Here is a 15739-nt window from a genome sequence, read left to right as displayed (position 1 = left end):
GGTGGGAGATGCTATGGTGACCAGCGAGCTGAGATAAGGGGGACTTTACCTAGCAGGGTCTTGTAGATGACATGGAGCCAGTGGGTTTGGCGACGAGTATGAAGCGAGGGCCAGCCAACGAGAGCGTACAGGTCGCAATGGTGGGTAGTATATGGGGCTTTGGTGACAAAACGGATTGCACTGTGATAGACTGCATCCAATTTGTTGAGTAGGGTATTGGAGGCTATTTTGTAAATGACATCGCCAAAGTCGAGGATTGGTAGGATGGTCAATTTTACAAGGGTATGTTTGGCAGCATAAGTGAAGGATGCTTTGTTGCGAAATAGGAAGCCAATTCTAGATTTAACTTTGGATTGGAGATGTTTGATATGGGTCTGGAAGGAGAGTTTACAGTCTAACCAGACACCTAAGTATTTGTAGTTGTCCACGTATTCTAAGTCAGAGCCGTCCAGAGTAGTGATGTTGGACAGGCGGGTAGGTGCAGGTAGCGATCGGTTGAAGAGCATGCATTTAGTTTTACTTGTATTTAAGAGCAATTGGAGGCCACGGAAGGAGAGTTGTATGGCATTGAAGCTTGCCTGGAGGGTTGTTAACACAGTGTCCAAAGAAGGGCCGGAAGTATACAGAATGGTGTCGTCTGCGTAGAGGTGGATCAGAGACTCACCAGCAGCAAGAGCGACCTCATTGATGTATACAGAGAAGAGAGTCGGTCCAAGAATTGAACCCTGTGGCACCCCCATAGAGACTGCCAGAGGTCCGGACAGCAGACCCTCCGATTTGACACACTGAACTCTATCAGAGAAGTAGTTGGTGAACCAGGCGAGGCAATCATTTGAGAAACCAAGGCTGTCGAGTCTGCCGATGAGGATGTGGTGATTGACAGAGTTGAAAGCCTTGGCCAGATCAATGAATACGGCTGCACAGTAATGTTTCTTATCGATGGCGGTTAAGATATCGTTTAGGACCTTGAGCGTGGCTGAGGTGCACCCATGACCAGCTCTGAAACCAGATTGCATAGCAAAGAAGGTATGGTGAGATTCGAAATGGTCGGTAATCTGTTTGTTGACTTGGCTTTCGAAAACCTTAGAAAGGCACGGTAGGATAGGTATAGGTCTGTAGCAGTTTGGGTCAAGAGTGTCCCCCTTTGAAGAGGGGGATGACCGCAGCTGCTTTCCAATCTTTGGGAATCTCAGACGACACGAAAGAGAGGTTGAACAGGCTAGTAATAGGGGTGGCAACAATTTCGGCAGATAATTTTAGAAAGAAAGGGTCCAGATTGTCTAGCCCGGCTGATTTGTAGGGGTCCAGATTTTGCAGCTCTTTCAGAACATCAGCTGAATGGATTTGGGAGAAGGAGAAATGGGGAAGGCTTGGGCGAGTTGCTGTTGGGGGTGCAGTGCTGTTGACCGGGGTAGGAGTAGCCAGGTGGAAAGCATGGCCAGCCGTAGAAAAATGCTTATTGAAATTCTCAATTATGGTGGAATTATCAGTGGTGACAGTGTTTCCTATCTTCAGTGCAGTGGGCAGCTGGGAGGAGGTGTTCTTATTCTCCATGGACTTTACAGTGTCCCAGAACTTTTTGAGTTAGTGTTGCAGGAAGCAAATTTCTGCTTGAAAAAGCTAGCCTTGGCTTTTCTAACTGCCTGTGTATAATGGTTTCTAGCTTCCCTGAACAGCTGCATATCACGGGGCTGTTCGATGCTAATGCAGAACGCCATAGGATGTTTTTGTGTTGGTTAAGGGCAGTCAGGTCTGGGGAGAACCAAGGGCTATATCTGTTCCTGGTTCAAAATTTCTTGAATGGGGCATGTTTATTTAAGATGGTTAGGAAGGCATTTAAAAAAATATCCAGGCATCCTCTACTGACGGGATGAGATCAATATCCTTCCAGGATACCCCGGCCAGGTCGATTAGAAAGGCCTGCTCGCAGAAGTGTTTCAGGGAGCGTTTTACAGTGATGAGTGGAGGTCGTTTGACCGCTGACCCATTACAGATGCAGGCAATGAGGCAGTGATCGCTGAGATCTTGGTTGAAGACAGCAGAGGTGTATTTAGAGGGGAAGTTGGTTAGGATGATATCTATGAGGGTGCCTGTGTTTAAGGCTTTGGGAAGGAACCTGGTAGGTTCATTGATAATTTGTGTGAGATTGAGGGCATCAAGTTTAGATTGTAGGATGGCTGGGGTGTTAAGCATGTTCCAGTTTAGGTCGCCTAGCAGCACGAACTCTGAAGATAGATGGGGGGCAATCAGTTCACATATGGTGTCCAGAGCACAGCTGGGGGCAGAGGGTGGTCTATAGCAGGCGGCAACGGTGAGAGACTTGTTTTTAGAGAGGTGGATTTTTAAAAGTAGAAGTTCAAATTGTTTGGGTACAGACCTGGATAGTAGGACAGAACTCTGCAGGCTATCTTTGCAGTAGATTGCAACACCGCCCCTTTTGCAGTTCTATCTTGTCTGAAAATGTTGTAGTTTGGAATTAAAATTTCTGAATTTTTGGTGGTCTTCCTAAGCCAGGATTCAGACACAGCTAGAACATCCGGGTTGGCAGAGTGTGCTAAAGCAGTGAATAGAACAAACTTAGGGAGGAGGCTTCTAATGTTAACATGCATGAAACCAAGGCTATTACGGTTACAGAAGTCGTCAAAAGAGAGCGCCTGGGGAATAGGAGTGTAGGCACTGCAGGGCCTGGATTCACCTCTACATCGCCAGAGGAACATAGGAGGAGTAGAATAAGGGTACGGCTAAAAGCTATGAGTATTGGTCGTCTAGAACGTCTGGAACATAGAGTAAAAAGAGGTTTCTGGGGGCGGTAAAATAGCATCAAGGTATAATGTACAGACAAAGGTATGGTAGTATGTGAATACAGTGGAGGTAAACCTAGGTATTGAGTGATGAAGAGAGAGATATTGTCTCTAGAAACATCATTGAAACCAGGAGATGTCATTGCATGTGTGGGTGGTGGAACTAATAGGTTGGATAAGGTATAGTGAGCAGGACTAGAGGCTCTACAGTGAAAAAAGCCAATAAACACTAACCAGAACAGCAATGGACAAGACATATTGACATTAAGGAGAGGCATTCTTAGTCGAGTGATCAAAAGGGTCCAGTGAGTGGAGAGGTTGGTTGGGGGTCACGGCGATTTAGACAGCTAGCCAGGCCATCGGTAGCAGGCTAGCATAGGATGGAGGTCTGTTGTTAGCCACCTCTTGCGTTCCGTCAGTAGATTAGTGGGGTTCCGTGTGGTAGAGGGGATTAATCCAAATCACACAACAACAACAAAAATAAAAACAATAGATATAGTTATAGAGGCCCAAGAAGAAAACATAATAATAATAAAAATAAATAAATTGTCCGATTGTCTATTCAGATAGCAGCCGGTAAGACAGCTAACGGTTAGCAGGCCGCAGATGGGCGTTCAGGTAACGTCGCGACGGAGGAGCCAGCCGGATCTCCTTCGGGTAGATAACTTCGGCAGTCCAGTTGTGAAGGCCCGGTGGGGCTCCGCGTAGGCAGTAAAACGGGTCCGGATAGGTGACTGCAGCCCAGGAGTGATTGATGGAACTCAGGAGTGATTGACGGAGCTGGCTAGCTCCGGAATAATTGATGTTTGCTCCGGAATCGACGAAGGCCGATAGTCACACGGATAGCAGCTAGCTAGCTGTGAGATCCGGCTATGAATGTCCAGAGAGCAGTCGAAATCCAGGGACATGGAGAGAAAAATTGGTCCGGTATGTTCCGTTCCGAGCCGCGCAGCGCCGTACAGAACTGGCGATAGATTTTCGAGCTAAAGGATAGCTGATGACCACAAACCGTGGTTAGCTGAATACTAACGATTTGCCAGTAAAGAAGCTAACTAGCTTCTGATTAGCTTCTGGATTAGCTTCTGGATTAGCTTCTTGGAGTTTCTGGCTAGCTTCTTGGAGGATTACAGATTTGAGGTAAATAATACTTTTTTATAAATATAAATTGGTGAGGCGGGTTGCAGGAGAGTGTTTTGAAGATGAGTTGATGGAAAATAAAAATAAAATGTACGTGAAAAAAATGGTAAATATATAAATATATACAGGACACGACAAGACGAGGACAAAAGACGTCTGAACTGCTATGCCACCTTGGAGTAGCCTAAAGTCCCATATCTACTGGGTGAAATCCCACAGTGTGCCATCACAGCAGCAAGATGTGTGACCTGTTGCCATAAGAAAAGGGCAACCAGTGAAGAACAAACACCATTGTAAATACAACCTATATTTATGTTAATTTATTTTCCCTTTTGTACTTTAAAATGTCTTTATTCTTTTGGAATGTTTGCTGTTCATTTGTATTATTTATTTCACATTAATTTCTTTTAACTAGGTAAAATTGTGTCACTTCTCTTGCAACAGAGTCAGGGTATATGCAGCAGTTTGGGCCGCCTGGCTCGTTGCGAACTGTGTGTAGACTATTTCTTCCTAACAAAGACAGCCAACTTCGCCAAACGGGGGATGATTTAACAATCGTTGGACGACTGTACCGAACCATAAACATCAATGCCTTTCTTAAAATCAATACACAGAAGTATATATTTTTAAACCTGCATATTTAGCTAAAAGAAATCCAGGTTAGCAGGCAATATTAACCAGGTGAAATTGTGTCATTTCTCTTGCGTTCATTGCACACAGTCAGGGTATATGCAACAGTTTGGGCCGCCTGGCTCGTTGCAAACTAATTTTCCAGATTTGTACGTAATTATGTCATAACATTGAAGGTTGTACAATGTAACAGCAATATTTAGACTTAGGGATGCCACCCGTTAGATAAAATACGGAACAGTTCCGTATTTCACTGAAAGAATAAACCATTTGTTTTCGAAAAGATAGTTTCCGGATTGGACCATATTAATGACCAAAGGCTCGTATTTCTGTGTGTTATGTTATAATTAAGTCTATGATTTGATAGAGCAGTCTGACTGAGCGATGGTAGGCACCAGCAGGCTCGTACACATTCATTCAAACAGCACTTTGTGCGTTTTGCCAGCAGCTCTTCGCAATGCTTCAAGCATTGCGCTGTTTATGACTTCAAGCCGATCAACTCCCGAGATGAGGCTGGTGTAACCGATGTGAAATGGCTAGCTAGTTAGCGGGGTGCACGCTAATAGCGTTTCAATCGGTGACGTCCCTCGCTCTGAGACGTGAGTAGTTCTTCCTCTTGCCCTGCAAGGGCCGCGGCTTTTGTGGAGCGATGGGCAACGATGCGTCAAGGGTGGCTGTTGTCGATGTGTTCCTGGTTCGAGCCCAATGTAGGGGCGAGGAGAGGGACGGAAGCTATACTGTTACACTGGCAATACTAATGTGCCTATAAGAACATCCAATAGTCAAAGGAATATGAAATACAAATGGTGTGGAGAGAAATAGTCCTATAATAACTACAACCTAAAACTTGTTACCTGGGAATATTGAAGACTCATGTTAAAAGGAACCACCAACTTTCATATGTTCTCATGTTCTGAGCAAGGAACTCAAATGTTAGCTTTTTTTACATGGCACATATTGCACTTTTACTTTCTTCTCCAACACTTTGTTTTTGCATTATTTAAACGAAATTGAACATGTTTCATTATTTATTTGAGGCTAAATTGATTTTATTGATGTATTATATTAAGTTCAAATAAGTGTTAATTTAGTATTGTTGTAATTGTCATTATTACAAATAAATAAAATAAATAAAAAAATTGGACGTTTAATTGGTATCGGTTTTGTTTTGGTCCTCCAATAATCGCTATCGGCATTGAAAAATCATAACCGGCCGACCTCTAGTTTGTACAGTCGTGGCCAAAAGTTTTGAGAATGACACAAATATTCATTTTCCCAAAGTCTGCTGCCTCAGTTTTTATGATGGCAATTTGCATATACTCCAGAATGTTATGAAGAGTGATCAGATGAATTGCAATTAACTGCAAAGTCCCTCTTTGCCATGCAAAGAACTGAATCCCCAAAAAACATTCCCACTGCATTTCAGCCCTGCCACAAAAGGACCAGCTGACATAATGTCAGTGATTCTCTCATTATTTTTTTTATTTTTTTTTAAATTTTACCTTTATTTTACTAGGCAAGTCAGTTAAGAACAAATTCTTATTTTCAATGGCGGCCTAGGAACAGTGGGTTAACTGCCTGTTCAGGGCCAGAACGACAGATTTTTACCTTGTCAGCTCGGGGATTCGACCTTACAACCTTTCGGTTACTAGTCCAACGCTCTAACCAGTAGGCTACCCTGCCGCCCAGGTGGTGTGAGTGGTGACGAGGACAAGGCTGGAGACCACTCTGTCATGCTGATTGAGTTCGAATAACAGACTGGAAGCTTCAAAAGGAGGGTGGTGCTTGGAATCATTGTTCTTCCCCTGTCAACCATGGTTACCTGCAAGGAAACACGTGCGGTCATCATTGCTTTGCACAAAAAGGGCTTCACAGGCAAGGATATTGCTGCCAGTAAGATTGCACCTCAATCAACCATTTATCGGATCATCAAGAACTTCAAGGAGAGCTGTTCAATTGTTGAGAAGAAGGCTTCAGGACGCCCAAGAAAGTCCAGCAAGCGCCAGGACCATCTCCTAAAGTTGATTCAGCTGCGGGATCGGGGCACCACCAGTACAGAGCTTGCTCAAATGGCAGCAGGCAGGTGTGAGTGCATCTGCACGCACAATGAGGCAAAGACTTTTGGAGGATGGCGTGGTGTCAAGAAGGGCAGCAAAGTAGCCACTTCTCTCCAGGAAACACATCAGGGACAGACTGATATTCAGCAGAAGGTACAGGGATTGGACTGCTGAGGACTGGGGTAAAGTCATTGTCTCTGATGAATCCCTTTCCGATTGTTTGGGGCATTCGGAAAAAGCTTGTCCAGAGAAAACAAGGTGAGCGCTACCATCAGTCCTATGTCAAGCCAACAGTAAATCATCCTGAGACCATTCATGTGTGGGGTTGCTTCTCAACCAAGGGAGTGGGCTCACTCACAATGTTGCCTAAGAACACAACCATGAATAAAGAATGGTACCAACACATCCTCCGAGAGTAACTTCTCCCAACCATCCAGGAACAGTTTGGTAATGAACAATGTCTTTTCCAACATGATGGAGAACCTTGCCATAAGGCAAAAGTGATAACTAAGTGGCTCAGGGAACAAAACATTGATATTTTGGGTCCATAGCCAGGAAACTCCCCAGACCTTAATCCCATTAAGAACTTGTGGTCAATCCTCAAGAGGTGGATGGACAAACAAAAACCCACAAATTCTGACAAACTCCAAGCATTGATTGTGCAAGAATGGGCTGCCATCAGTCAGGATGTGGCCCAGAAGTTGATTGACAGCATGCCAGGGTGGATTGCAGAGGTCTTGAAAAAGATGGGTCAACACTGCAAATATTGACTCAAATCAAATCAAATTTTATTTGTCACATACACATGGTTAACAGATGTTAATGCGAGTGTAGCGAAATGCTTATGCTTCTAGTTCCGACAATACAGAAACAACCAACAAGTAATCTAACTAACAATTCCAAAACGACTGTCTTATACACAGTGTAAGGGGATAAAGAATATGTACATAAGGATATATGAATGAGTGACGGTACAGAGCAGCATAGGCAAGATACAGTAGATGGTATCAAGTACAGTATATACATATGAGATGAGTATGTAAACAAAGTGGCATAGTTAGTGGCTAGTGATACATGTATTACATAAGGATGCAGTCGATGATATAGAGTACAGTATATACGTATGCATATGAGATGAATAATGTAGGGTAAGTAACATTATATAAGGTAGCATTGTTTAAAGTGGCTAGTGATATATTTACATCATTTCCCATCAATTCCCATTATTAAAGTGGCTGGAGTTGAGTCAGTGTCAGTGTGTTGGCAGCAGCCACTCAATGTTAGTGGTGGCTGTTTAACAGTCTGATGGCCTTGAGATAGAAGCTGTTTTTCAGTCTCTCGGTCCCAGCTTTGATGCACCTGTACTGACCTCGCCTTCTGGATGATAGTGGGGTGAACAGGCAGTGGCTCGGGTGGTTGATGTCCTTGATGATCTTTATGGCCTTCCTGTAACATCGGGTGGTGTAGGTGTCCTGGAGGGCAGGTAGTTTGCCCCCGGTGATGCGTTGTGCAAACCTCACTACCCTCTGGAGAGCCTTCCGGTTGTGGGCGGAGCAGTTGCCGTACCAGGCGGTGATACAGCCCGCCAGGATGCTCTCTATTGTGCATCTGTAGAAGTTGGTGAGTGCTTTTGGTGACAAGCCGAATTTCTTCAGCCTCCTGAGGTTGAAGAGGCGCTGCTGCGCCTTCTTCACGATGCTGTCTGTGTGAGCGGACCAATTCAGTTTGTCTGTGATGTGTATGCCGAGGAACTTAAAACTTGCTACCCTCTCCACTACTGTTCCATCGATGTGGATAGGGGGTGTTCCCTCTGCTGTTTCCTGAAGTCCACAATCATCTCCTTAGTTTTGTTGACGTTGAGTGTGAGGTTATTTTCCTGACACCACACTCCGAGGGCCCTCACCTCCTCCCTGTAGGCCGTCTCGTCGTTGTTGGTAATCAAGCCTACCACTGTTGTGTCGTCCGCAAACTTGATGATTGAGTTGGAGGCATGCGTGGCCACGCAGTCGTGGGTGAACAGGGAGTACAGGAGAGGGCTCAGAACGCACCCTTGTGGGGCCCCAGTGTTGAGGATCAGCGGGGTGGAGATGTTGTTGCCTACCCTCACCACCTGGGGGCGGCCCGTCAGGAAGTCCAGTACCCAGTTGCACAGGGCGGGGTCGAGACCCAGGGTCAAATAAAGTTCGTTCAGAGCCATCGATGTGTCTGCTTGGGGGGGATATATACGGCTGTGATTATAATCGAAGAGAATTCTCTTGGTAGATAATGCGGTCTACATTTGATTGTGAGGAGTTCTAAATCAGGTGAACAGAAGGATTTGAGTTCCTGTATGTTTCTTTCATCACACCATGTCTCGTTAGCCATAAGGCATACGCCCCCGCCCCTCTTCTTACCAGAAAGATGTTCGTTTCTGCCGGCGCGATGCGTGGAGAAACCCGCTGGCTGCACCGCCTCCGATAGCGTCTCTCCAGTGAGCCATGTTTCCGTGAAGCAAAGAACGTTACAGTCTCTGATGTCCCTCTGGAATGCTACCCTTGCTCGGATTTCATCAACCTTGTTGTCAAGAGACTGGACATTGGCGAGAAGAATGCTAGGGAGTGGTGCACGATGTGCCCGTCTCCGGAGTCTGACCAGAAGACCGCCTCGTTTCCCTCTTTTTCTGAGTCGTTTTTTGGGTCGCTGCATGGGAACCATTCCGTTGTCCTGTTTGAAAGGCAGAACACAGGATCCGCGTCGCGAAAAACATATTCTTGGTCGTACTGATGGTGAGTTGACGCTGATCTTATATTCAGTAGTTCTTCTCGACTGTATGTAATGAAACCTAAGATGACCTGGGGTACTAATGTAAGAAATAACACGTAAAAAAACAAAACACTGCATAGTTTCCTAGGAACGCGAAGCGAGGCGGCCATCTCTGTCGGCGCCGGAAGTACCTCTTTGCATCAACTTCATGTAATTGTCAATAAAAGCCTTTGACACTTATGAATTGCTTGTAATTATACATCAGTATTCCATAGTAACATCTGACAAAAATATCTAAAGACCCTGAAGCAGCAAACTTTGTGGAAATAAATATTTGTGTCATTCTCAAAACTTTTGGCCACAACTGTAGTTCCCTTTTCTATATATTTATGTTGGTCACCATTTTGAACAATCCATAATCCGCTTGGACTGGCCGACCAAGAGGTCAAGAGAGACAGAGCTGGCCCTGGACCAAGGTAAGGTGTCTCCTGGGTACATGCAGTCAACACCTGGACATATAGGCTTGCTTCTCCCGTCTACACACATGGAGTCCGGTTACAGAACACTTAGAAAAGCCTAGAACCTCTAGACTGAGTGAGTACAGTGTTAACAGTAGGATTAATAGTTTTCCATTAATATTGTCAAAAAGCTACAAAAAATTGAGAATTTGAGTCATGAATTTAGCGAGGACTGTGTGGGAGTGGTCTGAGTGAGAGGTGTAATTGGAGGCATATGTAACCTGAAAACGAGCTGTTATTGGTCCATTTGCATGGCCCGGTGTACCAGGTGGGTTTCACTTCAGTATCAATGGAATGGTCTAAAATGTGCAGACTGCGAAATGAACTCGCCCAGAGAGGTGTGGAATTATTTGTTATTGACCTAACTTATACCGCCTGATGATGTCACCAGGCGAGCCAAAACTCCACCCATGTAAAACCTGCTGATCAGAAGGTCCTGTGTAGATGGTATTTTCATCCAAAAACTATCAGGAAATAACACTGATCACATTTATTTGTTTCAAACTTTTACAGTGTTAGTTTCAACAGCTGATGTACAAGATGTGACAAAAAAAGACAAAGAAAAACTCCACTGGGCCTTTCATTGATGATGATGATACCTTGTCTACGCTCGTTCTCTTGAAGGAGGGCTTGTAGGTAAGGGTGTGTGTGTGTGTACCTTGTCTACGCCCATTCTCTTGAAGGAGGCCTGTAGGACCTTGAAGTTGTTGATGAACTCATGTTCCAGCCGGGCTGCGAACTTCACCTTCTTCAGCAGGACACAGCCAGGGAACAACATGTCCATGAACTGACAATACACTGCACCTACACACACAACATTTACAAGTTAGAATATCATTCATTATGACATTAATCTAAATGATTGAAATGTGTGCATGTTACCTGAACACAGTTGTTCTATCTTGGTGTAGGTGAGCCGTAGAGAGTCGTTGACCCAGGACAGCATCTCATGACGACTCAGGTTCTCCAGAGCCGAAGAGATGGAGAATACATTCACCGCCATCAACCTGCAACACACAGGCAGGCACGCAGGCAGGCAGGCAGGCACGCACGCAGGCAGGCACAAACAGAGTTTAAGATTATATTACATTATTAGTCATGAATGGTAAAAACACAATCCTTTTACGTTAAATCTCATGTTTACAAAAACAGTGTTAATGTTTGAAAACAAGGTTAAACATAATCGAATTAAACACCTAAGGGCGCGCACACACACACACACACACACACAAAGGCTCTTAGAGACACGAGAGAGCGAGACAGAGAGAGGGGTGGAGAGAGAGAGAGAGAGAGGGGGGAGAAAGAGAGAGGTAGAGAGACAGAGAGGGGGACAGAAAGAGAGAGGGAGAGAAGAGAGGGAGAGAGAGAGAGATGGGAGAGAGAGAGAGACGGGAGAGAGGGAGGGGGAGAGAGACAGAGGTGGAGAGTCGGCTGATTAATCGGTATCGGCTTTTTTGGTCCTCCAATAAATCGGTATCGGCGTTGAAAAATCATAATCGGTCGACCTCTAGTAGGTACAGCTATAGCTCATCTCTTGGCAGTAGTACTGTAGACTACTTTATCACTGACCTCAACCGAGAGTCTCTTAGAGCGTTCACTGACACCCCTATCAGACCACAGCAAAATCACAGTCTACTTGAACAGAGCAATACTCAATCATGAGGCATCAAAGCTAGGGATGCTATATCGATATATATCGGTAAGCATATCAGAATCGTCCGATATTAGCGAAAATGCCAGCATCGGCATTGGCACGATGTCTTGGTTAATAAACGCCAATGTGCAAAATCGATGTCAAAGCTGACATGCATACCTATATAAACGTAGGTAGATGGCGTAATGAAGCCACAAAAAAATATAGCGCTAAACATGCAACACAGCATTCCTAACCCACAACGTCTGCTGTGTGGATCGAGGAGTCAACAAGTCCATCAGTCATTTGAAAGAGTAAGAACATTTCAGCAAGACAACTCAATGGTGAAATCCATTAACGACATGATAATGGAATTCATTGCCCTTGACAAATCAACTGTCCTCTGTCGCGGATGATGTTGGCTTTCGCCGACTGGTCGAACACCTCGGGGTCCGGTACACACTACCAAGTAGGCGCTATTCTTCCGGTGTTGCCCTACCGGAGTTACACAGTAGTGTTCACACATGAGCTACTTGCTATGGGCTTCAATGCCATTAGCTGTCACGACTGACATTTGGACTAGCGATGTCAGCCCCATGAGTATGCTAAGTTTGACAGCACAGTGGGTCAACAAGGATTTCGTACTGAGGAAAGCCGTATTGCTCAAGAATGTGCTGGTTCTCATACCGCTGCTGCCATTTCAATGGCATTTGAGAACATGTTTGAAACATGAACACACTCCTAGGTCCAGTCTAACAACTGACTGTAGAAATAAGCTCATCAACTGCATCTGCAGCAGACGTGATGCCCTCTGTCATGGCATTGAAACGCCTGCTCAACTAAACTGCCCACACAGACTGTGGGGTTAATTTGGAAAAGTACTCTACAAGAGGCTGTGAACAAGTGATTCGATGGCATTCTCTCTGAGCCTCTTGACTGTGTCGTCACCGTGCTCGATGTTAGGTACAAGGACCACTACTTCTTTAACAGGCATTCTCTCTTTACTGTGTCGCCACCATGTTCGATGCTAGGTACAAGGACCGCTACTTCTATAATCGGCATTCTCTCCGAGCCTCTTTACTGTTTCGCCACCCTGCTCGATGCTAGGTACAAGGACCGCTACTTCTTTAACAGGCATTCTCTCTTTACTGTGTCGCCACCATGCTCGATGCTAGGTACAAGGAATGGTGAATCACTAAAACAATACAGAAATACACTACGGAAAAAGAAGGAACAGCACGTCAGAAATCAGCTCAATGTAATTGAAGAATCCATAGACTCTAACCTTTTACAGCTGCACCAGCGAGAGCATCCTGACTTGCTGTATTACCGTCTGGTATGGCAACTGTACTGCCCTCGACCGGAAAGCCCTACAGAGGGTGGTGCGGACGGCCCAGAGCATCACTGGGGGTGAGCTTCCAGCTATCCAGGACGTACATGCCAGGTGTCTGAGAAAGGCCCGAAGAATTGCCAAAGACTCCAGCTACCCGAGACATGGACTGTTCTCCATGCTTCCGTCTGGCAGGCGGTACCGGTGCATCAAGGTTCAGATCAACAGGCTCCAAAACAGCTTCTATCCCCTGGCCATAATACTGTAACATGAGTTACCAAAAAAGCATAACGTGAAAATGAAATGAAACGTTGCCCCTAAAAGAAATGAAATAATGAATATATGAAAAGAATGTGTTGGTATATACTGGGCCAAGACTACACTAACACACTGTTTGTGAAGATAGTTACCCATTATGAAGTAAGTCTTTAAGGTTGCAGGTATGGGGGCGGTGTGGGGTGTGTCCAAGCCACAGGGGCCATCTTGAATCAACTGCAAGTCCATGGTGGGGGAAGGCTAGCATGTTTTTGTTGTGGGCTAAGAGATTTTAGGCCTCTTTCGTTGCCCAAACCAATGTTGTGGTGGTAAAATAGTGGAATAGTTGAGAGCCATCCTCTTCACTTGGGGGAGTAACAACTATTTCTTTGGACTTGGACATCCATTCAAGGACTTAAAGGCTCAACAACAGGTTCTAATAGGACTACGGTTTCCTAATTGAGATGCTAACTCTGACAGGACTATTCATTTGTTGTTGATTTATTGAAATATTATTTTGTTGTTTATGCTAAACCCCATATGATACTTCCTATCAATACATCATTGCACTAAACAAGTTTCCCAATTCTTATTACTGACAAGGTTGTGTGGTATATGCAGGTTTGATAAATGGCTAACAAGTACTGATCTCCCACTCCCACAGACTATCCACACTGACTTAACTTCTTGGATATAGGGGGCGCTCTTTTAATTTATGGATAAAAAAACGTTCCCATTTTGAACAAGATATTTTGTCACGAAAAGATGCTCGACTATGCATATAATTGACAGCTTTGGAAAGAAAACACTCTGACGTTTCCAAAACTGCAAAGATATTATCTGTGAGTGCCACAGAACTGATGCTACAGGCGAAACCAAGATAAAATGTTTTCCATTGTCTCCTTATATGGCTGTGAATGCGCCCTGAACGAGCCTACACGTTCTGCCGTTTCCCCAAGGTGTCTGCAGCATTGTGACGTGTTTGTAGGCATATCATTGGAAGATTGGCCATAAGAGACTACATTTACCAGGTGTCCGCCCGGTGTCCTTTGTCGAAATTGGTGCGTAATCTTCAGCTGCACGCTTTCAGCCATGTGATTCAGAGGAGAGAGGAGACTTCCACGAACGATATATCATCGAAGAGATGTGAAAAAACACCTTGAGGATTGATTCTAAACAACGTTTACCATGTTTCAGTCGATATTATGGAGTTAATTTGGAAAAAAGTTCGGGGTTTTGATGACTGAATTTTCGTTTTTTTTTTGGTAGCCAAACGTGACGAACCAAACGGAGCGATTTCTCCTAAACAAAGAATCTTTCAGGAAAAACTGAACATTTGCTATCTAACTGAGAGTCTCCTCATTGAAAACATCCGAAGTTCTTCAAAGGTAAATTATTTTATTTGAATGCTTTTCTTGTTTTTGTGAAAATGTTGCCCGCTGAATGCTAACGCTAAATGCTACGCTAGCTATCAATACTGTTACACAAATGCTTGTTTTGCTATGGTTGAAAAGCATATTTTGAAAATCTGAGATGACAGTGTTGTTAACAAAAGGCTAAGCTTGAGAGCTAATATATTTATTTCATTTCATTTGCGATTTTCATGAATAGTTAACGTTGCGTTATGGTAATGAGCTTGAGGCTGTATTCACGATCCCGGATCCGGGATGGCTAGAATCAAGAGTTAAGATGGCACTGACATACATGGTCACCCTGTTTCTATCTCCTAGACAACTTTTTTTATATTGTTTTATTTTTTACATTATTTGCAGATAGCATTTCTTGTATTATTACCTACAGCCGAAATATTAGATCTGCGGTCACTCACCAGAAATGAATCTTCCCTGACCTGGATCCATTGTTTGAACTTCCCAAAGCAGCTCTAATCATCCCGGGGTCTACACCAAAACACCAATGCCGGAGAAGATATGAAGTGGGGCCTTAGTCAGACTCAGGAGGCATGCATCCCATCTACCACTTCTGAGTATACAGAGCATTCGGAAAGTATTTAGACCCCGTGACTTTTTCCACATTTTGCTACGTTACAGCCTTATTTGAAGAAAAAAAAACTGTTTTTTAGAAATGTTTGCACATTTATAAAAAATGTTTTATTTTAACAGAAATAACTTACATACAGTACCTTGCGAAAGTATTCGGCCCCCTTGAACTTTGCGACCTTTTGCCACATTTCAGGCTTCAAACATAAAGATCTAAAACTGTATTTTTTTTGTGAAGAATTAACAACAAGTGGGACACAATCATGAAGTGGAACGACATTTATTGGATATTTCAAACTTTTTTAACAAATCAAAAACTGAAAAATTGGGCGTGCAAAATTATTCAGCCCCACTTTCAGTGCAGCAAACTCTCTCCAGAAGTTCAGTGAGGATCTCTGAATGATCCAATGTTGACCTAAATGACTAATAATGATAAAAAAATCCACCTGTGTGTAATCAAGTCTCCGTATAAATGCACCTGCACTGTGATAGTCTCAGAGGTCCGTTAAAAGCGCAGAGAGCATCATGAAGAACAAGGAACACACCAGGCAGGTCCGAGATACTGTTGTGAAGAAGTTTAAAGCCAGATTTGGATACAAAAAGATTTCCCAAGCTTTAAACATCCCAAGGAGCACTGTG

At 44.1% G+C, this 15739-nt stretch overlaps 1 protein-coding gene across 3 annotated transcripts in view; it reads right to left on the bottom strand.

The window, feature by feature from the left end:
- Positions 1 to 15739, bottom strand: part of LOC112235691 (microtubule-associated protein RP/EB family member 3) — a 53998-nt gene that overhangs the window by 26244 nt on the left and 12015 nt on the right. For 2 of the 3 annotated variants that reach the window (XM_024404171.2, XM_042321307.1), the window contains exons 2-3: positions 10768 to 10892; positions 10544 to 10689 (exon numbers count right to left, since the gene is read on the bottom strand). In XM_024404171.2, the coding sequence (XP_024259939.2) occupies positions 10544 to 10689; positions 10768 to 10888 (267 nt within the window). In that variant the 5' untranslated portion in view covers positions 10889 to 10892. Of the gene's footprint in view, positions 1 to 10543; positions 10690 to 10767; positions 10893 to 12803; positions 13111 to 13258; positions 13863 to 15739 lie in introns of those variants that run through there. The other variant, XM_042321305.1, reaches the window with a different exon arrangement.

The sequence above is a fragment of the Oncorhynchus tshawytscha genome, linkage group LG05 (assembly GCF_018296145.1).
Source record: "Oncorhynchus tshawytscha isolate Ot180627B linkage group LG05, Otsh_v2.0, whole genome shotgun sequence".
NCBI lineage: Eukaryota > Metazoa > Chordata > Actinopteri > Salmoniformes > Salmonidae > Oncorhynchus > Oncorhynchus tshawytscha.
This window is presented reverse-complemented; position numbering and strand designations above follow the sequence as displayed.